Below are 26,198 nucleotides of genomic sequence, written 5' to 3' on the forward strand. Positions count from 1 at the left end.
TCATCTCTGAGAAAAGTTAATAGGCAGCAGGAAAAGTGCTTGAGAAGGAAAGTGAGTTAAACGAAAAAAATAGGAAATATTTCTCTAAAAATACTAGCAGGATTTTAACTCCTGGTTTTAACTTCTCAGCATGAGCCTGGTGGAACACCCCAGTTGCTAAAGGTTTTTTGTATTTACTCTTGACCGAAGCGGTAGCAGCATAGAGTATGACCAAACCCCCTGCGATCACAAGCCACCCGGGCCACTTATGAATGTTGGTCTCTGAATGTGCCATTGAGAGGTGTGAGAATCCTGTAAGGTGGTATCTTCAGAGAATCAGAATTATAAGAAAGGCACACAGTTGACTTAAATACAAACTGATTTAAAAGGAGAAATATGCAGAAGCAGTTGGTGGTGTTCAGCTGAGGAAGTAGATGTCTGCTTTTTGTGTAACTGAGGGAAGTTAGGTAAGGGGTCTAGGGGTAACAAACAGATATCGTATTTAAACTGTTTTCATTTGGTTGAGTACAACAGAAAAGAAGTTGGGAGTTTGTTTATTGTCATCAATCTGGAATTTGGTCTGGATTCTGACCCCAACTCCAGTCCTTTTACACTGCTGTGATGGCATATATGGTCCTTACAGGGGATGCAACAGGCCCAGGGGAAATCCCTCTGCACAGTAGCAGTTTCAGGCTTATGTAAGCACTATGCTGCCTCACCTTACATGCCTTGGCGTGGGGGTGGGAGTGGGTGAATTAGAGATAGGAGAGGTTATGCTCATAGTGTTTCATGCTACGGCAATGCTAAGCTGCAGGACAACCCAAGAAACCCAGATACAGCTTCCAAAAAATAGAGTCATCCTGAAAGCTGCTTTAACTTATGTCAGGAGCTATTTCAATTTCCCTGGTAGCCCAGAATTGGGGCAGCACAAAGGTGGCATTTGCCCCCAGTCTCAGAGTGCACCTTCTGTGCTGCATCTCTCAGCAGAGACAGTACAAATTCTAGTCCCATGAGGGTTACTAGTTTTCACTACACATATTAGTATGCTTTTCTGTAAAAATGTGGTCCTGATTTTAAATCATGGTAATAGTGCATGTAAATTGAGAACGCCTTTTTATTGCACAGTTGAAAATCTTGTCACTACCAATTAAAGAGAATGGACTGATTCATTCACGCTCTGTTATCACGGGGAAGAGACAATTGGAGAGAGTGGTTATGGCTGCTGAAATTAAAGGAGAGAAAAGATCTTTTGGTGGCCTTCTGAAGCCAGTTCACAGTGTGCTATGTATTGGTATGGAAAATCATACATTCTGTTCAATCCCATCTAAAATTTTACTCTCCTGTGTGTTTTTATTAGACGCAGGGCTACATCCTTATATTTCTAGCATCCAGGTTTTCTCTTCCCAGACTCCAAATTAATATAAAATTGGATGAGCTCTCTCACATCTCTGGAATACTAATTAATAGTTAATATTTTAATAAATGGAAGCCCAGCGAGATTGTGTTCAAAGTCACACAGGAAGTCAGTGACAGAGTCATTAACAGAACCCAGTCTTCCCAGTCCTGTACTTTAAACACACCATGCTGTCAAACTACAGTGTCTAACTGCCTTTAAGGTCCAAAGATCTGGGACAATATATGGGGTTGTGACACAGAGGCTCATTTCTGGTTCACTGCTTTATGTCAGTAGCTCCTCTCAGGCCTGACATGCTCACTATACTTCACACACTGTGTCATGATATTTATATAAAAGGTGACATGTAATATATGGTTTGAAATCTAATAACTCACTGATCATTAATATTCTTATGTGATATATGTAAATATATTTAAACCAGATATGTCGAGGGAGTGAGTAAATTGGTTTGCCCTAGACAAAGGAATGTGCTTTTGCTTCTCTGGTTAGCCCGGTCTTCAGGCAGAGACAGTGAAGGCCCATTTACATTTTAGGTAAACAAAGCTATCAAGCTAACAAGAGGCCGAGGAGACTGTTTCCAGCAGCAAAGAGAAACTTTATGGGGAGGGGGTCTGAACCTCAAGTGATATGCAATTGACTCAACCAATTATATACCGTATAACTGTATTATCGAAGTTTTATCGAGTGAGATGTTGTATGATAGCCTATGATACACTGGTGATTAATATCTTTGTAAAATGTATGTATTAACACTATATGAGGAATTATGGATTGCACTGATATTAAGCTTTCCAGTTTGTGTCCAAACTGAGGGAAAACAAGTGTTTCCCAGGGAGGAGGGAACGTCACAGGTGTTTACCTGTCTCCTATGTAAATTAAGCCTGGTAAAATCAAACCAATGGAATCTCCATTTACATATAGAGGGATGAGAAGCCCCCAGGAAGGGGAAAAACCAGCATGAGGTCACCCTGCCACTTGAAATAAGCTCACTGAACTTTGGAACATATAAGCAGAGCCAGAAAGCCGTTTTAGCATCCATCACTAGAGCGACACAAGGGAACAGAGCTCTTGAAAGCTGAGAAAGCTGGGTCCTTCACCCAAGGCTGGGGGGCAGCAGTTGAAATCTCTATATAGGTGAGAAACCTGTTTAGGAAGAGATATTTCACCTAGGAAGACAAGGGAAGCCAGCACCTTGTACTTCCATAGAAGTTCCTGACTGAGGGAAAGTCAGCCATGGCTCGAAAGAAGATAGACTGGTGAGAGAAATGATCTTGACCAAAGCCTGTACCTTGCTAGATTAATGTTAGACTTTTAGATGCATGTTTTCACTTTTGTTTGCTTGTAATCCTTTCTAATGTTACTCCTCTTACTTGGTATCACTTAAGCTATGCGCTATTTTTAATACATTTGTTTTATTTTTACTATAAACCAACTCAGTGCTCTGTTTCAAAGGAAGGGTGTATTTACCTCAGTTAAGTTAATACACTGTATTGTGCTTTTGTCTCTTTAAAGGCACAATGAACCATATTATTTCTCTGACCTGTCCAGGAGAGGGCTGAACGTTGCAGAGCACATGGTTTGGGAGAAATGTAGGACTGGGAGTGTGTTGGAGTCACCTTGCTGGTTGTAACCGAGGCTGGTGGAAGTCCGAGTAGGGCTGTAGACAGGCTGCTGGGGTCAGAGCTGCTGAATCAGAGCTGTCTAGAACAAAAACACTCAAGGTGTGACCTGCATGCTACACTAGCTCGGAGCATCCCAGGCTGGAAGCTACAGCCGCAAAGCATTGGGTTACAGGGCAGTGACACAACCCCTTGCAGGTCTCGATTGCACCCCCCCCCCCAACCCTGTGACAGGGACTCAGTCCAATTGTCATTGAAGTCAATGGAGAGACAGACTCCCAGTGACTTCAGTAATAGCTGGATCATGCCCTTCACTGGCAATAATTCTTGCCAGGTAAAGTGTCCTTCTAAATATTTGTGAATATACTTAGGGCTAATTTCTGCATTAGTCACTGTATAGGCTATTTTAAGGGTCTACAGAAGTGGATACTGCATACGAATGCTTGTTTCCAGACATTTTATTTTGGTACATCATAATTCTACTTCATGTACTTTTAACGAGATTCACATATTTTTGTTTGTACTTAGTCATGTCCCTATTGGCACATAAAATAGCATTATGAAACTGACCAGCCTATGTAAAGAACTTCCTCATGAACCTTCTGTTTAATATAGATGTTCCTTTTTTTGCAATACTCGGCTTTCATAAAAGATTATGGCCTCTTAAAATGTCAAGCTTAAAGATGAGTGTTGTTATGAAAAAGAATGGAGGGAGGAGTCATTTCACCTATATATATAACTAGTTTAAAGCAACATCTGGAAAATTGCTTGAAAAACATGAATGGAGTTTTATTTATAAGTTGTATGGGGTTTTTTTTCTGTTTTTAAATATAATTTATATGCATCATAAAATGCTATGAAAATATAAAAAAAGTCTAAGAAGGCGGCAATTGCTTATCTGTTCATGTTTTCCCTTTGTTAAACTATTTCCTGTGCAATTTTGTGGTGTTTAAGGTTGGATTTTCCTGAAAAATTGAGAAATTGGCAATCACTTATCTAGATTAGATTAGATTAGGATGCAACATTTATGTGTATAGTGAATTATGGGAAAAATCAGACTTATTATATAGTTGTGAAAGTGAGTTCTACCTTTAATATGTACAGTCCACATTTTACACTCTTTTGGTTTAATACTGAATTCCTTAGACAGGTGAAAATCTTAGCAGAGTCTGTGGGCATTGTGTCGTCATATGCATTTAGGGCCTGCCAGAGTCTTTCTAGTTTTCGATGGGGTTTGTAGAAGTCCCTTAAGGATTAGGTATATTTATAGGTACATACTATCTTTGGTAAGAAATTGAAATATTTTTGAATAATTCCTAGTGCAACATGCAGTGGGCACTTGTTTGTTACTAACACAGGATTATATGTTTGTTGCCTGAGACACACAGCTAAATAAAAGCTGTATATTATATTCTACTTTCAGGGATAACTTCTTTCATATCCAATTTGAGAAATGTGGTTAACTGTGAGTAGTCCTGTCACAAAAATCAAATAGGAAAGTGTTGATCCATCAGACATGAAAGTGACTTCAAGCATCCTGTAGAAGAAATGAAAAAAAAATATTTAGTGATTTTTCTTTTAAAATTTGCGCTTAAATTTTTTTTCCAGTCGCCCCCACAATTCAGGAACTTAAATCCAGTGGTGGGATGCTAGGAAGTAATGGACTGATAAGATGTGAAAGTGCAGGAGTTCCTGCTCCAGTCTTTGAGTGGTACAAAGGAGAGAGAAAGTAAGTAGCCTGCATGTATTTATTGTATATGTTATACACTGATACCAGTCTAATGCTGTTCCGCACATTATAAGCCTTGTGTTATAAAGAGAGGCATCAGTGGAGTTTGGTGTAGTACTAATGTTCAGTTGATTTACAGTAGAAAAATTATAATGAAGAAACAGAATACTGACAGGGCTTAACTTCTAAGATTGGGTCCATTGATGTGTAAAGAAGCATTTAAAAGATGCAGTCAGTGTATCTTGTGGATAGCTTTGGTTATCATGGGCCTGATTTTAGATTGTGGGCCTAATATTTGATTCCCAATCCAGTCTCCAAAGTCTTTTCAGTTTTCCAGTGTACTTGTACTCACATGCAAACAGATCAGATGTTTCAGCACATCTGAGGAATACCTGGTATATCTTAATGACACTGCATTGAACATTGGAGTGCTCCCTACTAAACCCAATGCCTGGGTATCAGACATAGAGCAGGAGCCAAGTTGTGTGTACAAATCAAAGTGACTGAAAGAAACAATCCCAGCAGCATGGGAGCCCTGAGAATCCCTCCCCCCGACTCAGAAGGTGAGAAGGAAGGCACTACTGGGACGAGACATCATCACAGCCTCTCTGGAGAATGAGGGATGAAAGCCTCCTCTCTCTCGCAGAAACCAAGTGAAACATTGGAAGAGCCCTCTCCCAGCATTAGGATGAGATGAGAAAAAGCCCAAAATTCCATCCAGCAATGAGAAGGAAAAGATTATGCACTATTGTCAGATACTATGGTAATGGAGGCTATATAAGTGCCTAAGATGGATAGAAAAAAAATCACAAAAAATGGGAAATTTTTACTATCATAACAGTAGTTACAGACAACTTCCGTTTTGAAAAAAAGGCTGTTCAACCAAAAGACTGGGCAGGGGGGAACAAGTTCTGCCATTTGTGGTCTGAGGAACAGATCCTCAGCTTGTGTGAATTGCCATCACTCCGCTGAAGTCGGTGGAGCTAGGATGCTCTATGCTAGCTGAGAATCTGGTCCAGGGTTTACTTTCTCTCATCTTGCATGCTGAAAATCAAAGTGTTTTTCATATTTGTTTTTAGTCAGTTTCATTTTTAGATTCTTAATGCTACCTAGTTTGAGTATCCCTCTCCTCCAGGACATCTTTATTTATTTAAAAACAACTGCTTTCATTGAGATATTTTTAATGTGAAAACTGTTTTACAGCTCTTAAGTTTATATAAAAGTTTATTTTTACAAAATTTAAATATTGGGGCAAATTTAAGTGGTCAGTGTCTGTTTAAGGCATATGCCCAAGGGGATAAAGTGAATGTTTACCTTAGCTTTTGGAATTTCCGGACTGTTAAGTGCTTGCTTTCTCAACATTAGCTTTCCATTAATGCTAGGATTTAACACAGAATATTAATGGGCATTCTTCATCAAAAACAATTAGTCAGAACATTTCTGACTGGCCAGCTGCTCTTCTTTAGATTTGTTCCCCTGTAGGAGTATTACCTGCTCCCTTTGCTCCACAACTTCACTGAATGGTCATGAATACTATATTCAGATGAGTTGCAAAGTGTTTTTTCAATGTGGTGCAACTGAGACTTAGCACTAACAGTAGCAGAAGATTATCTTCTTTTGAGGGAACCCCATAAATCCTGCTCCCAAAGGTCCACACTTTGTCTCTCCCCGTTTATTATACCAAAAAACTACCGTTAAGTACAAGAAGGTATTTTGTTTTTTTTACAAGCAATGTTGCAGTACTGTTTGCATACTTCATAGAGTCTGGACTGAACTGGAGACTCCTGATTTGATGTCAGTGATATCCATTAAATTCATGGATCTGACTGATTCCCTTATTTTTATGTATGAACTCAAGTTTCATGAGAGCAGTAAGACACAACAGGCAATGCATTTCAGGACAATAAAGTCATTGCCATCTGCCTCTTGCTTCAGTTATTATATCACCTAAGGCTTATTTTAATCACCCAGAAATGCACTACTCTATTGTCTCTTATTGCTTAAGTATTTTTAGTACATGCTTATGTTAAGTCTAATGGTAAATAGTATTTTTGTTAAAATGTTGTTTATAGACACCCTGAAGATACTGAACATTTGCAAAGACTCTAGTATTTCTGAACATTGCAGAACCTTCCCATTTTCAAGAAAGTCACTTTTATTTCTCATATATTGCTGTGTTTCCCAATAATACCCCTGCAAGTGTCATCTTGAAAGATGAAAAATCTATACAGTACTATGCTGGTAAAGCCAATTCTCTACTCGTAACGGACAACTGAGAAATGTCAATTTTCAAAGGCAGTTCAGGAAAAGATTATGCAGAGCGGTGAGCAGATTATTTATAGGCGTGGCTGAAGTCACTTGCCGGAAATGTTAGGGGCCAATTCACTTCCTTCTGAAGTCAATGGAAACACTTCCATTCCCTATGATCAGAACTGGATTGGACCCTAAATTTAGTGCTGAGTGAATTTAAAAACAAAATTGAGTGTTGACTGAGTTTGAAAAAGACCCAAGAAGATCTGTATCTGAAGTAATTGGCTGCTAAATTTGCAAACTGTTTCATTTACTTGGATCTAAACACAATAAAAAGTTGCCTTTCAAGGCACTAGGCACCCTGGCATCCATTCAAAATACAGTCCATAAAATAAGGGCGGAGGGGAACAGTCACAAACCCCTGCTGCATAAAACAACTAGTCGGGAAAAATTAAAAAGTTGCAAAACAAATTATCAATAAGTCCCTATCAATAAGTTCCTCTCAAACCCCAACCCATCCACCCTTTATACGCGTCTTTTCAGAAAGATGCTTCATGCTCTGAAGGTCAACAAATTCAAGCTAGTTTGGATCAAGGTGAGGAGCAAATCCCAGTATAAAAAGACTTTCACACAAAACATTTCATGGGAAGTTCCATCTTCTGTAGGCTAAGGGATCTCCTCTTCAGTAGGAGGGTGGTGAAGCACTGGAATGCGTTACTTGGGGAGGTGGTGGAATCTCCTTTCTTTGTGGTTTTTAAGGTCAGGCTTGACAAATCCCTGGCTGGGATGATTTAGTTGGAGATTGGCCCTGCTTTGAGCAGGGGGTGGGACTAGATGACCTCCTGAGGTCCCTTCCAACCCTGATATTCTATGATCTCCAGTTCAAGCACCATATTAATCTCAGCTGTAGCATGTGGGACAAGGAGAAAAGTCAGTTAGTCAGGTCTTAGACCATTTAGAGCTTCATCTGTCAATACCAATACCTTAAACTCCACCTGGAAGCCAGTAGTCAGCCACTGCAGATCTCAGAGCACTGATGAATGTGTATACCATAAAATATGAGATTCCATTTAATATACAGGACAACACATTCTGCAGTAACATTCAACTCACGAATTAATTTAATTGGGCTGGAACCGCCTGGAGAATACAGCTGGATGAAATTTTTCAGACAAAACTTTTTTTTTTTTTTAAGAAAAATGCAGATTGTGGACAGTTGAAATATTTTGCAAATTTGTTGCGAATTTGCTAATTGTTTCAGTTGGGGGAAAAAACAAAAAAAGTTGAAAATGTTTTGTCTCAACATCTTCTAAATGAAATGTTTAGATTTAGATTCAGAACAATTTTGAATTTTTACTTCAATTTTACAAATTTTACTTCAACTTTATTTAATTTTTGTAAGTTAAAAAAATTGATAATGAAATTTAGTGTTTTAGGTTGAACAAAATGTTTCATTTCACCAGAAACAATATTTATTTTACTTTTTCAATTTACAAAAAAATTCAAATTTTTTTCATTTCAGGTTGACCCATATCAAAATATTTTTCTGATTTTTTATTTTGGCCACCTAACTGAAAAATCAGCTATTCACACAGCTCTATTTGATAACGAGTTTTTCATGAGATTTCCTGTATTTGTACTTTAAACCCTGTCTAAAAACCCAGATGACAAAATTGCATAAAAATAGAGATTCAAGGGATTTGTGGAGGATTTATCACTATATTTCAAGATCTCAAAATAAGGATTGGTTTGAGCTGGGCTCTGGAACAGGACAAAGATTTTTTGGCAGGAGAGGTGGAGTGGGATTTTATTTTATCCTACCGATCCACATTGACATATTTTTCACTTTGCCTATAGTACAGGGTTAAACTTTATGAGGGAGGCAGCCCAAAGGTCTTTAATCTAAAAATATTAATTCCATTAAAATTGATAAAGAAAACAAAACATACATTTCAAATAACCTAATAAAGACTAAAATCATTATAATGGTCTAATAGTTTATAGTAACATTAATTGATTCAAATTTGAGACTAAAGATAAATACTCCTTGGGGCTAATACTGATGCATGATCTTCTGTAGTCTGTTTCTAGGTATAATACCTGGAATAAAAGTGAGATCTTATTGTACTGGAAGGCCTCAAGTGCAATATAGAAAAGATACTGCATTCTCTTAAAGTGCAGTTGCTCTCTGAAAAGTGACTTGGTAAAAATGGCTAGAGTTATTTTATTGACTAAGATACATTGTTGTAAGCAAAAATGACAATGAACAGGTCTTGCAAACACCACACAACACTGAGGAGTGAGGATCCTAAAAACAAAGGCAGCAGAATATAAACTTTCATTTCCATGGGAGGTTTCAGAGTAGCAGCCGTGTTAGTCTGTATTCGCAAAAAGAAAAGGAGTACTTGTGGCACCTTAGAGACTAACCAATTTATTTGAGCATAAGCTTTCGTGAGCTACAGCTCACTTCATCGGATGTATTCCACTGAATGCATCCGATGAAGTGAGCTGTAGCTCACGAAAGCTTATGCTCAGATAAATTTGTTAGTCTCTAAGGTGCCACAAGTATTCCTTTTCTATTTCCATGGGAGGCCCTGTGATATAGTAGAGTCCTGGACTGGACCCAGGAGACATGGGTTCTGTTCCTGGCTCTACCTCTGGCCTGCTGGATGACCTTGTGCAAGTCACTTTGACCTCTCTATGCATTAATTTCCCCATCTTTAAAGTGGATATAATGATAAAGACCTTTCCTTGTAAAGCCCTTTAAAAATGAAAAGTGTTATATAAAAGCTAGGTAGTATTATTATTATTTATTTAAAAATAAATGTTTCTAGCCTTATAGTTGCAAAGAAAGCCTTCTAAATTTGCACCATGTTAACCAGTACAGTGCTGTTTTCCTGGTCTGCAGACAGACAGCTTCTGTGCCTTTATTGCTGCTCAAAGCTTTCTCAAACAGTGGCCAAGGGATCAGTTTTAGTGTTGCTGTTCAGAAATCTGGAGAAAAGTAGTGAAACTGTCCTTGTCAGTTGCATGTGCTGCTGCTTGAGAAAGTTATGAACCACCAGCAGATACAAGCATTGGAGTTATTCGTTGAAGAGAATGACATGAAAAGGAGGATGAGGGTAGAGTAGGAGGAGACTCTTGAGTGGGAGAACTGTGGCGATAGAGATAGAAAGCTCATGTTCCATTCCTGCAGCTTAAGGGGAATGAAACTTCATATTCCTCAGGGTCCTTTACTTGCTGGATACAAATGATGTAGACCCCAACAGAGCCTAGAGGCAGCACTCTGGTAGGAATCCCAGGTCTCCATCCCTTTCCCAGGAACAGGAGAGCTGGGCTTATAGTCAGCTGGGTATCATCCTAAAATAAATTCACTCTCTCATACAGAAATTATGGGCTTGATACAGAAATTATTGGTGAAATTCCATGACCCACCCTAAATGGCTCCCAGGGCCCAAAGGGGCACACTCTGCCTCCATTCCCCAATAACAAGAGCAGCTAGTTCCCGCCTCACATCCAAGGGACTGGTACAGTGGGATGAAAGGTGAAAGAGGAACTTGGAAGCACAGGGGAGCATCGAAGGGTAAACAGAGTTAAGAGGTACAGATAGGGGGAAACCACCCTTAGAGGACACGGGAATTGAGGGCAGCTGTGATAGCTGAGGGAGCTGTGATAGACGGAGAGGAATTTGGAGGTGGGAATAGCCTGGGGGATGGGTTGGAGGTCACAGAAATTCAGGGGGGTGGGGAAATGACAGGGACGGGGGAGTTCTGGGGCTCAGAAGCTGGAGAAACAGCTGGGAAAAGAGCCTAATAGAAACTAGGTGCGATAGGGAAGCTGAAGGTGGCAGAGACTGAATACACAGAAATGGGACCCAGTGGACCAAACTGGAGCAAACACGGAGAGGGAGATGAGAACAATGGGAGGCAAGACATTAGAAAGGATGATGGAGCAATAGAGATGAGGAGGAGTAGGAGGAAGCAGAGGTAGGAGGAGGGATGAAGAGTTGATGTGGGAGGAAGCATAAGGAGGATGAGTGAAAGCTGGGGTGGTAGAAACCCAGGAGGACAAAGAGAAAGAGCCGGGGCATTGCAAAGGCTGTGAGCATGAAGAGTGAAGCTAGGAAGCATGAAGTTGGAGGCAGGCAAAGACCAGCATCTACAAGGGCTAGTGGCATGAGGGAGAGAACATGGTGGAAGCAGATAAGAGGGAAGGATGAGGAAGGGAGGAGATATTGAGAGATGGAATGAAGAATGAGGGAGTACAAAATAAGAGGGATTTTGTGAGGAAGGAGAACAGAATAAAGGGAAAGTTTTGACTGTCTTAATAGGTAAACTAAAAGCTCTAACAAAAATATGCTGCTGGCAAAGCCTGGGAAGCACAAAATTCAGTGTGGCCAGAAATCTGGAGAGCTTGAGAGAGGCCAAAGCAGCTCGTATCACCAAAGTCAGTACTTGTAATGCAGGTGGGCTTTGTGTGATAGAAAAGAACTTGTACTGCTTGGAACCTCATAAGGGTAGAGCCTCATAGCTGTGTGTTGGAGGATCTTTCTCTCCTCTGACCCAAACTTTGTGGACCAAAGACTTTCTCTTGTTTGACTTTTTTTTGTTTTTTGGGGGGGTGAGGTGGGGGGATGTTCAATATTGTCTTCACATCCTTCTGCTGTAGCTGCCATGATCACTGTCATCTATTGGGTTTATATGAAAGCATAAAAGACTTTAATACTTACATTTGGCAGGTCTGACCTCTGGAATGGGCAATGTAAAACCCAGTGAAAGGCCCTTCCCACAAAGCTTTCTATAAGCTTCTTTGCTGATGATCATTAGAGCAGTGAAAATGGTCTTTGCAGCACCAAAGTACTATTTAGTATGTCTTTCAAAATTTCAGTGCTAGATATATGATGCAATGCTGCATGTAAGTTTGGTATTATGTACATGGTACGCTGTTCAACAGCTAAGTGATAAGTTTTTGAGGAGCCCAGAACAGCAAAGCATGAGCTTCACAGTTTTTCTGTGGGTGGTGGAGGAAAAGAAAGTTATTTCAGAAGGCAAATAGCCATTTACAGTAATATATACGTTTAAAATGAAGGGCCACCACTTTTTTGCCTTTCGCAAGTCTGGAGGAAAACATGGATTTTCTTACTATTCTTCTTACCCAAAAAACCAAATTTTCAATCCTCTGTTTTTTCTTCCAGTAAGTTATCTTAGTTTGTTCCTGAAATTGAAGTGTCCACTGGGTAGTACGTAGCCACTGAAATTTGATATATTCTTTTTCAGTGTATGGTTTTGCCAATACACTCAGCCAACGCGTATAAAAACAGTACAGAACTCTTAGTGTGTTGACTTACACTGAGAATATAAAGTACACACTGCAATGAATATCTAATTTATATGCAGGAAAGTATAGTGATTAAATGAAAACTAGAAGCGTTAATGAAATGCAGTAAAATATTCAATAATCAATATGCAGATGTATTATTAATAATGATCATTTGCATTTTGAGGCAGAATATTAAAAGATTGCATCCCTCTCCTGGATTTATGATTCTCTGCTTCCATATATCAAAATTAAAGAGTAACATGTTTATATAAGGCAAAATTCTGCTCTTAATATGAAATATAAGCAATTCTCTGAGTAATCAAGCATAGCTGGTTATTTTCATCATGTAATCTAACTATATTTCTCTTGTGTCTGACTTGGTACGATGCAGCTTATGCATTCTTCCCTACCATGACAAATTATAAAGACTTAGATTTTCCTCTCAGCTTGAGTAAAGTCCCATGGCTGCCCCTCTTCCCCAGATTTTTCTGAGCCATTTAAAAAACCTTGATATTAAATCAGATTTGCTATCTCTTTTAGATATTTATAAGATGCTTATCACTATAGTGCCTGCTTTTTACATAGGATGAATTAGGTATCCCTTATCTTTGGTGAATCTACACAGTGAGAGGGCTCAAAAATTGATGTTCATTTGCCTGGACACACTGTTCCCCTTCTAACTTGGTCAATATCCCTTTCTCCAATGTGGTAGCCATGGTTGTGGAATGACCATAAATCCAAGTAGTTGCTCCTCTAGACACCTGGTTTTTGTTTAGAGAAACAACTACACAACCAGTGAGGGAATCTTGAAAAAGTTCAATGCAAAAGCTTTCCTGTAAAGCAGAGTAATTTTAGGAATAATACTGTTTCCTTTTCCTAATAAAGTCCCTTGTTGGCGTTAGGAGTAAGTAACCCTTTCTGCGCTTCTTTACCATTTTTGCATGACAGGGACTAGATGGAAACATGGGACTCTCCAGCAAAGCCAAAACAAAAAAATGCGGGAGAAGTACGCCTTATTTTGAGCCTTATTTTGTGCCAGATATCCTGGGTCTTATATCGGCTCCTTATAGGGGGCATTTTGCCCTTCATCTCAGGAGCTGGAAACTTCCTCAAACCAGGCGAATCCTCACCTGGAAAGATGCAAACTGCTTTCTGTTTTCTTTGTGCTGCAGGACAAAGGAAAGTAGAGCAGTGCTCAGCACTTCAAAGTTGCTGCTCAGACTGGAGGACCCCTCTCCCTAGGCTTCAGAGCCAAATCTCCAACTTGAGCCACGTCTATGCATCTTATTGTAGTGTGGTAACGTGAGCCCTGCAAGCCAAGGCCATCAACCTGATCTGTGAAGCTCGTTTCCATAGGCTGTGTAGATGGGGGGGTGGGATAGCTCAGTGGTTTGAGCTAAACCCAGGGTTGTGAGTTCAATCCTTGAGGGGGCCATTTAGGGATCTGGGGCAAAAATTGGGGATTGGTCCTGCTTTGAGCAGGGGGTTGGACTAGATGTCCTCCTGAGGTCCCTTCCAGCCCTGATATTCTATGAATCTATGAAATGAATCTATGTCAGTGTGACCACACTATGATAATTGGATGACTTTGCTTTATACTTTGTTTGTTAGCACTAATGGCTCAATTTTCAGACTTGGCACTTAAACTTATCACAACACTACTTTACTTGGACACTCAGCTATATGTTTTACACAGTTATGTGCCAATTTGAATATCCAAGTACAGGATTTCACCTTCCTATTAAGGTGCCACGATTTAAAATCTGGGCTTTCTATCTTACTATTGTAATGCTATATGCTCAGTGATATAGGGTAGTGATAGTTAGATGAAAGTGAACATTACATTGAATTATTGTCCTTAGACTATAGAATAAATTGGCAGGAAATAGTACCAACGTAATACTATCCAGTTATTGCTTTGCCAGTGCTCCCCAGCCCCTCTGCCATTGTGGTAGCTTTATACCACTGGATAATTCCCTACTGTTAGCTACTGTGGTTGCAGTCAGGCATCATAAGCAAATAAAGAAAATGCAAATATGAGTGATTGAGGCATGTGGTTTACAGAAGATTTTCCTTTTGCCTTCTAGACTGATCAATGGTAAACATGGAATTACTATTAAAAATTATAGTACAAGATCACTTCTCACTGTAACCAATGTAACAGAGGAGCATTTCGGCAACTACACATGTGTCGCTGCCAACAAGCTGGGGGTGACCAATGCCAGCCTGCCTCTCAACCGTAAGTAACATGAATGTATGGCAAAATGTTCATAATTGTTTTTCTACAGTTGTAGATGGAAAAGCATAAGAATTCAGCATGATTGTTTGGGGTTTTTTTCACAGGGAGTGTGAATACCAGAGCATACATTCCCTAATAACTGCAAATACACAAATCTAACTACTCACTTCCTGAAAATAATACATTGAGCTTTAGAAAGATCCTTATTTGGGGGATGGAGAGAAGCTTTAAGTGAATCCAAAAGTACCACATCTTTGGTGGTGGGGGATTGCTACTACACATGATACTGAGTTTGGTTTCTGTCTCTTTTTCACTATTCTGATGGAGTTGTAACTAGAATCTGTTGTTTTCTGATGCTCTCTCCTTGAGATGTCCAAGAAAGATTCAAAACTTTACATACTGGAGATACAAAAATCCAAGGTCTTATTGCAAGCATGAAATTAGCATGACTGAATAATGCATGCCTAAGATTTTACTGTAAACAAAACAAGAAAACCTTCCAGTCTGTTCGAGGAAGTAATACCTGAACATGCACAAACCAGGGATTACGCTCATGGAGGTTAACTCTCTCATAACTCTACCCTACAGATTTTATTCTGACACATTTTTCCCAATCTACAGACCAATTCTCATAAATCCCTCAGAAAACCTGTCTGAATTTAAGATTGAATCTTTCTGAAAAGCCAAGAGTGGTTGTGATGGACAAAGCAGAGTAGCTTGGTGGTTAACACCCAATTTCTTTTGCATAGAATGAGTCTCAAATATCCTATTTCAATTATCTTCTACTTTTAGAGTTAAGGTATTTATCTATGGTTGCAGTACTTCTGTAGTTGATCTGATAATCGTGACATCTGTGATAGTGATATCTGGAGATATGTATTGTCTATCAGGTGAATTATGTGTGTTAATTTACAGTATTTTAATATAACAGATTTAATGGTGAAAAAGGAATTCAGGAAATGTGAACTATTTGCAAAATTTGGTACATTTTTTATTTTTAAAGAAACCGTGAGTCCAGTGGTTCAGTGGAAATAAATGCTTAAATTCTGAGACTCCTAACTTATAACCTTGAAGTTTCTTAATAGTCCAGTTATTTCCTATCTCTTCCAGGGCTTATATTCAGCTGGAGCCATCCAGAGCAGAGCTCTGGTAAATATTTCCAAACCCGTGGGATCCCCAGTGCCTCCTGCTGGGTAGAAGCCCCAGCTCCCTGACCCCAGGGCTAAAGCCCCAAGACTAGGCAACTTCCCAGGTCTAAAGCCACAAGACCTCCCAGCCGACAGCTGAAGCCTGGAGCCCTGAATGGGGGTGCGGGCGGCACAGGGACTCCAGGAAATAATCCCTTGAGAATTTAAGTCCTGATATCTTACTTGTATTATTTAAAGCAGACGAAAAGAGTCTGAATCATCATAGAGTAGTAGGAAGCCTATTTATATTGCTTCAACGAGGAAAATGTATTTAATGTTTGAGATGTCATTACCCAAATGAGAAAATGGTTACAAATGTTTTTAACCTAAAATACAAGACATAGCACAATACAATACAAGACCCCATCCTCCCAAAACAACATTCCACATGAGAGTTTAGAGTAAATGTAAGTAGTAGAGCTTTCCCTAAATTTCCAAACAAATTGGATAAAATGTGGCATACTTTTATTGAAACGAACATACCTGAATTTAGGGGGAAAGCTCATTTACCTGTATAGCTGTTGTCATTGTGTCTATTAAAGACATATGGCTGAATCCTAACGTGTTTAATCTCTGCTCAGCACAAGTGAGTAGCAAAGATCACTAGAGGCCACCTTTACACACCCAGCTCACTTTCTGGTGAAATTTAGCCTTTGAGTTATTCTAAGTTGCATTGGCTGTTACTAGCAAAAGGGTTGTCCTGCGGGCCAAGGATTACTAGTGCACAGACGCACTCTGGCTATGTTCCTTAAGCCTGGGTTGGTGGGAAGAGGGTGTTGTAAAGTCAACAGCAACAGCTCTGTGCCACATGGGGATGTCCACCACATCAAGGAATCTCCAGCTGTTAAACCATCTTTCCACCTGATTAGCACTGCTGGAGCAGCACAAACAAAAGAAGAATCCGGCAAAGATCAGGTCCATAGTGCATTCCATACTGTTTGGATGTATTCAAAATTTGTGCGGGGTCAGAATTTGGGCAGGTGAAAGTCAGAAAAGTGAAAACAGGCAAATAAAAATGTGTTAAAAGTTTTTATGAAATTTGTATCTGTAAAGAAATTCTGCCCCCTTGATAAACTCTAGTTCAGGGAGAAGCCAGAGTCAGTTCAGGGAATGAAACAGTAGCGTATAGTTTCCTTCACTCCCCAGTTTATGTGCAGGAGCAAGTTCAGGTGCTGCAGAAGCCAATTCAGATGGGTGGAGGCGTGATGAGGAAAGAGAGCTGTATCACATCATGTGTGGGAGCCTGTTCTTGGAGATGCAGGGTGGTATGCACCCTTCCTATGCTTTAAAACCAGTTCACTTGAAGTAACAGCTGGTTTGGGAGGCAGCTCAGAGGTTGGCCAAAGTCTGTGTGCCAGCAGCAACAGAACAGAGCTGAGAGCTGGAAAATACTATCCTGGCTCTATTATGATGATAGTAGATACTGGCTGAGCATCTTTGTGAAGCACTCAGAGATGTAAGGATTGAAAGGGATATATAAAATGCAAAGTATTAGTATTGTTGTTAATAGAAATTTTGCATCATAAAAGATAATGGCAGATCTAAAGTGGAACATAATGACAGAAAATAATGGAACAGGGGTCTGATCCTGCATTCAATGTTGTAGAATATGATAGTCATAGTAGCACTGTGAACGTCACTGAGAGTTTTGAGTGTGCAAGTAATACAGGATGGGGTACTTTATAATATTTTATTGTTTTATATTAGCATTGCGCAAATCAAGTTATGGCTTGTCAGGAGTTAATGAACTGCACGAGAATAAGGAATTCAGAATTTTTGAGATTGTTCCTGTGACATGATTTGCATAGTCTCAGGAAACAGGAAGAGAGATTCTCATGCAAAACTCCTTGAGTAGTGATTCTATTAAGTATTTGGTTCTATGCTGATATGACAGAGAGCATTTTCTCTCTAAAAGATACGGTTTAGTTTGGTGAAAGTCAAAGATATAGCAATGTGTAACACCATAATCTACAAACCATTGTTGTGGAGGGTTTTTTTCAGTTAACAATAAAGAGTTATTTGATGATGAAACGTATCCGTTGCAGGGATAAACATAATCTGGTGGCAACATTGCCTAAAATATTTTACAAATTAGTCTTTGATGTCTTATTTAAATGTATATTAATAAAAATGAAGAGTGTATGTTACAAAATGAGCCATTGAGTGGTTAGAATAGTGTCATTAGAAAAGCTGCCAATAATTACTGCGATTGCAGAGCCGCTGTTGGGTGTACTTCTGAGTTCTTCTGCAGAACCACAATCAGTGTACGAAGACAAATGATTTTATCAGGATTCTGTCACAAAGCCCTTCTGTATTACAAAAGCAGCAAATATTGAGTGCAAAAGACTACACACCTCTGCTATTAGGTATTGGCAAATTGCCCAATGTCTCTGAGCAATTGCTAATTGGATGCTTCTATGTATGCATCTTTAAAAGGATCTTTTTTAAATATAGCAGTAGAAAGCCTGCATTTTCTTCATCTGCAGGTTCATATATAGTAGATACACGACATCTCAGTTATCAAGAACCAGTACTCCTTTCTTAGGGGAGGGGTGGTCAGACCTTTGCTGTATTCTCTTGTAGTAGTATCTCGACAGCAGAGTATTCTTTAAAAGGGTTCAAATTAAGGCTATTAAGAAATACAAGAATACTTAACATAGGATTACTAGCAAGGGGAGGATGAGTATCAGTGATGTGTACATTCAGGCTTAAGCCAGCAGAGAGGCAGGAAGTGGGTATGGGGACAGCTGAATTACAAGGTCCATAATCTCTTCATGTGGCCTAGGCAGCTGGTTTGGGGGGAGAGTGACCAGGCCACAAGTGGTTGCCTGGGTTAAGGGAGTGACATAACTATGGAATAGTAATGCCAGCTGGGTGGGAGGAGTAGAGGGGAAACTTGCCTGAGGCAGTTGTTTTTCAAAGTGGGGGAAAGGTAACCCAGATACTGTTGTGAGCAGAAGAAACTGGTCAGGATCATTTCTATGGGAAGCTGGGAAATAAATCAGAACAGATCTGATGTGAATCTAAATTTTTGGGGGCTCTTCCAGACATTCCAGCTTCTGTGGATATTTTGAGCTTTGCCACATCACTAATTGAAGAACATGATGGGTTCTGAAAGTGTAAGATCTAGCTATGAAAAATCGATCAGCAATAAAGTGAACTTTGCAGGAAGAAACAGAGACCCAGTGGTTCCCATAAATTAATAATGAATGGCAGTTTGCTAATTATTCATGGCTAAATCCTTGGTATATTCCAGATATGTTCTTTTCCAGATGTATTCCTGCGTTTTCTTTGTACGAGTATATGAACTGGATGATCCTCCCAAGGCACCATTTTAGTGTGTGCGCAGGTCCCATCCTGCCATCTATGGGTCCTATTCATCAAATATTTTGCGCTATTTAAGCAGATTTTCCACAGTTTGCAGCATTAAAAAGAGGAAGAATGCAGGTTTTTCTGATTGAAGCACGGATTTTATGATTCATTAAACCCATTTTCTCAAGGGAACAAGTATTGTTATGATATGTACCCAGAATAAAAGGTTCCATTTACAGAGGAACAAGGCAGGGAGTTGGTGGAGAAAAGAATAGACCTTGATTAAATATGCAGAATCTTCCTCTAAATTAACAGTTTTAAATAAAAGCAGAAAGCATTTTCCTGAAAACGAATTTGTGAAACTGCCCTTTGGGTCTAACTTTAACTCTAGCCACTAACACAGGTTTTACACAAATACTTACTTTGCTGTTCCAGATAAAACAAGTAGTCACAATATTTACTGCTAAAACATGTATCTCATACAGTATTATGCTCTGCAGTTCACTGACTGGAAATGTCAGGTGAGATACCTGTATGTGTGACATAATATATACAGATTATAAAATGGTTGGTTGGTTGATTTTACAAATAAGGGAGTCATGTATTTTATGGTTAATATAGTCAGGTATATTTTTTCTGTTTTTAATTAGTAATGGGAGAAAGAGTATGGAAATGTTTGGGTATTTCCAACAGAAGAATGTTCAGTGAGCCTGTAATGCAGGATATTAATTTTACTGCCTATACCAGTATTCCTCCCACCCATTAATGTTTTGGTGGCACTTAAGAAGAAAAAGCTGAGATCTCATTCATCAAAAGAAAACCTCACAGCCTTAATGCCAGCAGCTGACTTCCCTCAGAGGATTGAGCGGATGAAGGGTGCACTGATACTCTTCTTCAGCAAACAATTCTGTTGCACCACTGGTAGTCCCACCATACGGATGACCTTAAAAGTTATCAAGAACTCTTGGAGAGGCTGGCTTAGATGTTGGACTTCAAATTTTATTTGCCCCAAGAAAAGTTTTCTTGTTTGTTCTACATTGTTCAGATGAGGCAACCTAGCCTAGTGGCCCCCTTAGATAATAAGAGGATTTTTGAGTTAGAAGGGGTCTGTAGTTAAATCCAGCCTCCATGTCAGCTGCATCCAGGAGAACTGCCCTATAGGTATCAAGTCTTATAGAAGAGATTTGAGAGCCAATTCAGCTGCCTCAGAGAGGTCTTGACAGTTTGGATTGACTTGTTTGACAGCCAGAAAAAGAGTATAGAAGAGATTAGACCTTCAAGGGTAGAATCCATATGTATCAGCGATGCTGCAAATGAGGATAGCTAATTACCAAATGCACTAATAAGAAGTATTCCCTCATCAGAAACAGTTTGTCCCCTCTTCTGGGCCAGTTTCCTGAGGAAAACTAAAAAGAAGCTACTGCTCACATTGCTGAAGGACAAAACATGACTTGTGACGTATGATTCAAGTGCCACTGCAACCTGGTCCATCTCAACACCCATCACTGTGTGCCAGTCCTTGTGGCTACACTCTTTTGGATTGGCAGGGGAGATTAGATTGCAAGAGAATACCTGTCCTTTGGAAATCCCATTCTGTTTAGAGGCAGAACAGAGAACTCCTTGGGTAACCCATGCCTGCTGGGTGTGGTACTCTGTCCCCCTCTAGTGGCACCTAGATCACCTAGAGATTAATGAATTTGCTCAAGGCTTGACTAAGAGCTGTGTGGCTTTTAGCTCATGCAGTAGAGGCTCATGCATTTAGCTTTAGAGGTCCTAGGTGCAGTCCCACCCATTGATGATCGGGGTTTGTAGGCATTACATTTATACGCTCTAAAATACCATAAAACCACCCTCAAATGATTGGCCCTTTATACAGCGCTGGCAAAGGAGCCTCCATGCTCTAGCCAAAGACCCTGCCTTCTCTCCTGAGAAACCTCATTCCTGGCATAGACACATTGGCTCAGAGATTCAATGAGATACCAGTACTAACAGGTTATCTACATTATGTGCTGTTACTGTGGATACACTGATCCTCAATTCTCACCCTACATTCTAAAATTATTCTGATTTCCAGTTAAATCAATCTGTCAGTTTGTCTGTTTTTTCCCCCCTCAGGCCTACCCAGGGAGGTTAGGTTACATTGATAGAGGGGATTTGAGTTGCTATCTGAATAGAACTATGCTATTCCACAGGTCAGACAGATTATTTGTATAGTACAGGTCAATCCATTTCTATTCAAGGTATCAAAGTAGATCAGACTCTTGTTATGATATAATAGAGATTCCATTATCTTAAGGGCTCGTTCCACCAGCTCTAAGGCAGCCTCCAAGTATATCTCAGAAATGTCTCTGTGATAGAGATAAGCAAGACTCTGGATTTCTGTTCATACCTTCATCTTCATGCAGCATTACTCCCTGGGCTTAGCCTGTAGAGCAGACACTCACTTTGTGAGAATAGTTCTGTAACATTTCTTTAAGAAACTCCTTAGATCCATCTCTTTAGGTCTGAGATGATTTGTCAGTCTCCTGCAGCATGGATCCATGTAAACAGTGCTCAAGGAAAAATGGATAGTTACAACAATAATTGTGATTTTCATAGAATCATAGAATCATAGAATATCAGGGTTGGAAGGGACCCCAGAAGGTCATCTAGTCCAACCCCCTGCTCGAAGCAGGACCAATTCCCAGTTAAATCATCCCAGCCAGGGCTTTGTCAAGCCTGACCTTAAAAACCTCTAAGAAAGGAGATTCTACCACCTCCCTAGGTAACGCATTCCAGTGTTTCACCACCCTCTTAGTGAAAAAGTTTTTCCTAATATCCAATCTAAACCTCCCCCACTGCAACTTGAGACCATTACTCCTCGTTCTGTCATCTGCTACCATTGAGAACAGTCTAGAGCCATCCTCTTTGGAACCCCCTTTCAGGTAGTTGAAAGCAGCTATCAAATCCCCCCCCCATTCTTCTCTTCTGCAGGCTAAACAATCCCAGCTCCCTCAGCCTCTCCTCATAAGTCATGTGTTCCAGACCTCTAATCATTTTTGTTGCCCTTCACTGGACTCTCTCCAATTTATCCACATCCTTCTTGTAGTGTGGGGCCCAAAACTGGACACAGTACTCCAGATGAGGCCTCACCAATGTCGAATAGAGAGGAACGATCACGTCCCTCGATCTGCTCGCTATGCCCCTACTTATAAATCCCAAAATGCCATTGGCCTTCTTGGCAACAAGGGCACACTGCTGACTCATATCCAGCTTCTCGTCCACTGTCACCCCTAGGTCCTTTTCCGCAGAACTGCTGCCTAGCCATTCGGTCCCTAGTCTGTAGCTGTGCATTGGGTTCTTCCGTCCTAAGTGCAGGACCCTGCACTTATCCTTATTGAACCTCATCAGATTTCTTTTGGCCCAATCCTCCAATTTGTCTAGGTCCTTCTGTATCCTATCCCTCCCCTCCAGCGTATCTACCACTCCTCCCAGTTTAGTATCATCCGCAAATTTGCTGAGAGTGCAATCCACACCATCCTCCAGATCATTTATGAAGATATTGAACAAAACCGGCCCCAGGACCGACCCTTGGGGCACTCCACTTGATACCGGCTGCCAACTAGACATGGAGCCATTGATCACTACCCGTTGAGCCCGACAATCTAGCCAGCTTTCTACCCACCTTATAGTGCAATTTTCTTTGAGATGATTTCCTGTATGGCCTCCTGCCACCTTTTCCCACTATTTGAGTTTTATCACAGATTCTTGAATTAGTGGGGAGAATTAAGTGGCCATTGGATCTGCTCTCCTCCACCTTCATTTTTAATGAGAGCAACAGGCAGCTCATTCAGGCAATCATCTTGAACCATAGTTACTGAGCTAAGTAACCAAAATTGTATCACTTTACTATTGTGCAAGGTACTTGTAGTAATCCCCATTCTATGTATCATCTATGCATAGAATGGGGAATACTGCCAATACTTTAGCCAAATGCAAAAATGTAAATGGTACCTTTTTAAGAGCTTCACTGTAGAGGAGAAATTGTCTGTTGCTGTGCCCTATTAAACAGCTGCCACATAACCAGTGCTGAGCTGGAGCCGGTTCACACCAGTTCATACTCACCAGTTGTTAAATTTTGAAGCAGTTTTAGAACTGGTTGTTAACCCGCTTCCCTGCAGGGAGCGCTGAGGCTTTGATGGGCTCTGGCCAGGAAGTGATGTAATTCCTCCTCCAGGCACCGGGGGCGCTGCACTGCGGGAGCCATGTGGGCTGCCGCCTGGCCCTGGGCACGAACCCTGGTGCTGCTGCTGCTCCCCTGGCCCTGGGGCTCCCGATGCTGCCTGGTGGGTCCCCGGCTGCTCTGCTGGGCCTGGGCTGCGTTCTGCTGTTCTCCCCATGAGTACCCACCACCCTGCCTGCAGCCAGCCCCTGCCTCCAGCCACCCCCGCACCCCCTGCCTGCAGCCAGCCCCGCCGCACCCCCTTCCCCCTTTCCAGCCACCCCCGCACTCCCTGCCCGCAGCCAGCCCCCAACTCCAGCCACCCCCTGCCCTGCCTCCAGCCCCTGCTGCACACACCCCCTGCCCTGCCCACAGCCAGCCCCTGCCGCACCCCCTGCCTGCAGCCAGCCCCTGGCACACCCCCTGCCCTGCCCGCACCAGCCCCTGCGCACTCTCTGCCTGCAGCCAGCCCCTGTCTCCAGCAACTCCTGCCCGCAGCCAGCCCCTGCCGCACACACCCCCTGCCCGCAGCCAGCCCCTGTCTCCAGCCACCCCCGCACCCTCTGCCCTGCTGCAGCCAGCCCCTGCCGCACGCACCCCCTGCCCTGCCTGCAGCCAGCCCCTGACTCCAGCCAGCCCTGCACCCCCCTGCCCTGCCTGCAGCCAGCCCCTACCTCCAGGCAGCCCCACACCCCTTTGCCTCCAGCCAACCCCGCACCCTCCTGTCTCCAGCCAGCTCCGCACCCCCTGCCCTGCCCTGCCCGCAGCCAGCCCTGCACCCCCTGCCTCCAGCTAGCCCTGCCCCACGCCCCTGCCTGCAGCTGGCCCCACGTCCACTGGTGCCCTGCAGTTCCCAGGGCAGTAACCCTGCATAACTGCTTCAATGAGGTGGGCAGGGAGCAGTTGGGATCCACACACGTGCACATCCTAGGGTGACCAGACAGCAAGTGTGAAAAATCAGGACAGGGGGTGGGGGGTAATAGGAGCCTATATAAGAAAAAGACCCCAAAATTGGGACTGTCCCTATAAAATCAGGACATCTGGTCACCCTAGCACACCCCCAGGGAGTGGCGGGGACCCACACATGTGAAATGGTGCTCATTTCTAGTTCAGGCCCATCTTTTTAAAAAGAACTTAGGCAGAACATACATCCATATTTTCCCAGACAGGTCAGGGTTCTTGGTTCTTAAATTGCTGTCCAGGAGGCATTTTTAAATTTTAAAAATTCCTCCCGGGAAAATATGGACGTATGGTAACCCTGTTGGTACAAAAAATACATACTGGGGCACATCCCTTAAATTAGAACTTTTTATAGGGAACCGGTTGTTAAGATTTTGGCAACTCATCACTGCACGTAACTACCCAGATATTACTTCCTGTTAGTGGTGGATTAAATGATCCATTCATACTTGTTACTTGCTTTCAGGTCTTTTGGCATCAGAGAGAAATCCTTGAAGTAATAGTAATAATGATTATAAAATATAAATCATCATGAACAGCTGCAGGAAAAATGTTAGTGGTTACATTTGGAAGAGAAGGTACTGGATAGCAGGATGTGTGTGTGATGTGACAGTATATTCTGTGCTAATTTAATTTCTGCAGCAAAACAGAATTATTCTGTTGAATTAAGCATCCAACTGTGAGCTCATGGTTACTGCGACATGCTTATGATCTTGTCTCAAACTTTCCTAAGTGCCATTAAGCACCAGCCCATGCCCTTAATTTATGTTTGTTGATTAGATTGTGCCCCAATTCCTACATAAAGATTCACACCCAAACAATATCTTTAATAAATTGAGCTCCATGCCTGCAATGTAAAAAAAGAATATTATATATATTTATATATATTTAAGTTTTAAATTAAGTCTTTGTGATCTCCACATAACATGTAGTAATATGCGTATTGCTCAGTCACATTTACTATGCATGATTTGTATACCACTGACCTCTACTGGAATGTCAAACATGCATAGGTGTGTATAGTGGGCATCATTAAACAGTAGATATTTATGGCACTATGCGACATCTTCTAAATAGAAAATACTAGGCCATGTTATTCTTTAATTTTTTATGCAGCATTGGGAAAATTTTACTCTCCAAAGTGAGTAATTTGATACATGAGTAAAATACCTTTATTTGTACCATCATTGTCAATATTATGGTAAGAATAGGTGTGCAGATTTTCTCTTTGGTCTGGTACATTTTCATCACATTTTGTAGTTTACACAGTGCAAATTGCATATTCATCTCCACCCATTTTGAAAGACCTAATACTACTCCAGATAATGGAGATAATACTGTTTTTAATCCCAAAATCCTACCCTAATGCCATATATGCACTTTAGTTTTCAATCCATCATTTGTAACCTTGAATTAGTTACAATACATTATATATGAGATTATATATCTGTAAATCTATAGCTAGATCTGCCTATGGCTATAGATATCTATAAACACACACACCTGTGCTACAGAGATGTAATCATAATTGTTGTATTGCTGTATAATTAATCTCTGCAGCAGATTGTGTGGCATTCATCAAATAATGATCCACTTAACACATCCCTTACCTGTATACTGTCCTTGGAATGACTGACTGCAAATTGGATTCTGAGTATAGTCTGAGAGAAATTCCTTAATTTGAATGTGTATTTGAACTGCACAAAAACATATACAGACTGAACATTTAGCACCTTATGCATTATTCATCCTCATAGCTTAGAGACTACCTACCAGCGTGTAAAAGGCAGGAACAAGTTAGCTTCACTTCATGATGTGAACGCATGCCGGTGCTGTCCACACTGCCACTGCTAATGGCCTAAAAGCTGCTGTCACCACCCCCTCACCTGTGGCTAACACTCCATATGTATAAGCAATGAGTAAAGGCACACACTCTTGTCTTTCAACCTCTGAATAAAGCTTTGTTAGTCTAGTTGTGCGGAGATT

The 26,198-nt window shown here is 41.0% G+C and overlaps 1 protein-coding gene across 1 annotated transcript in view; it reads left to right on the forward strand.

The window, feature by feature from the left end:
* The window catches only part of NEGR1 (neuronal growth regulator 1), a 604,691-nt gene that overhangs the window by 470,205 nt on the left and 108,288 nt on the right, over positions 1-26,198 (forward strand). Inside the window, exons 5-6 of the mRNA XM_073357343.1 lie at positions 4,624-4,744; positions 14,401-14,552. Coding sequence (XP_073213444.1) covers positions 4,624-4,744; positions 14,401-14,552 — 273 coding nt within the window. The remainder of the gene's footprint in view (positions 1-4,623; positions 4,745-14,400; positions 14,553-26,198) is intronic.

The sequence above is a fragment of the Lepidochelys kempii genome, chromosome 8 (genome assembly GCF_965140285.1).
Source record: "Lepidochelys kempii isolate rLepKem1 chromosome 8, rLepKem1.hap1, whole genome shotgun sequence".
Classification (NCBI taxonomy): domain Eukaryota; kingdom Metazoa; phylum Chordata; order Testudines; family Cheloniidae; genus Lepidochelys; species Lepidochelys kempii.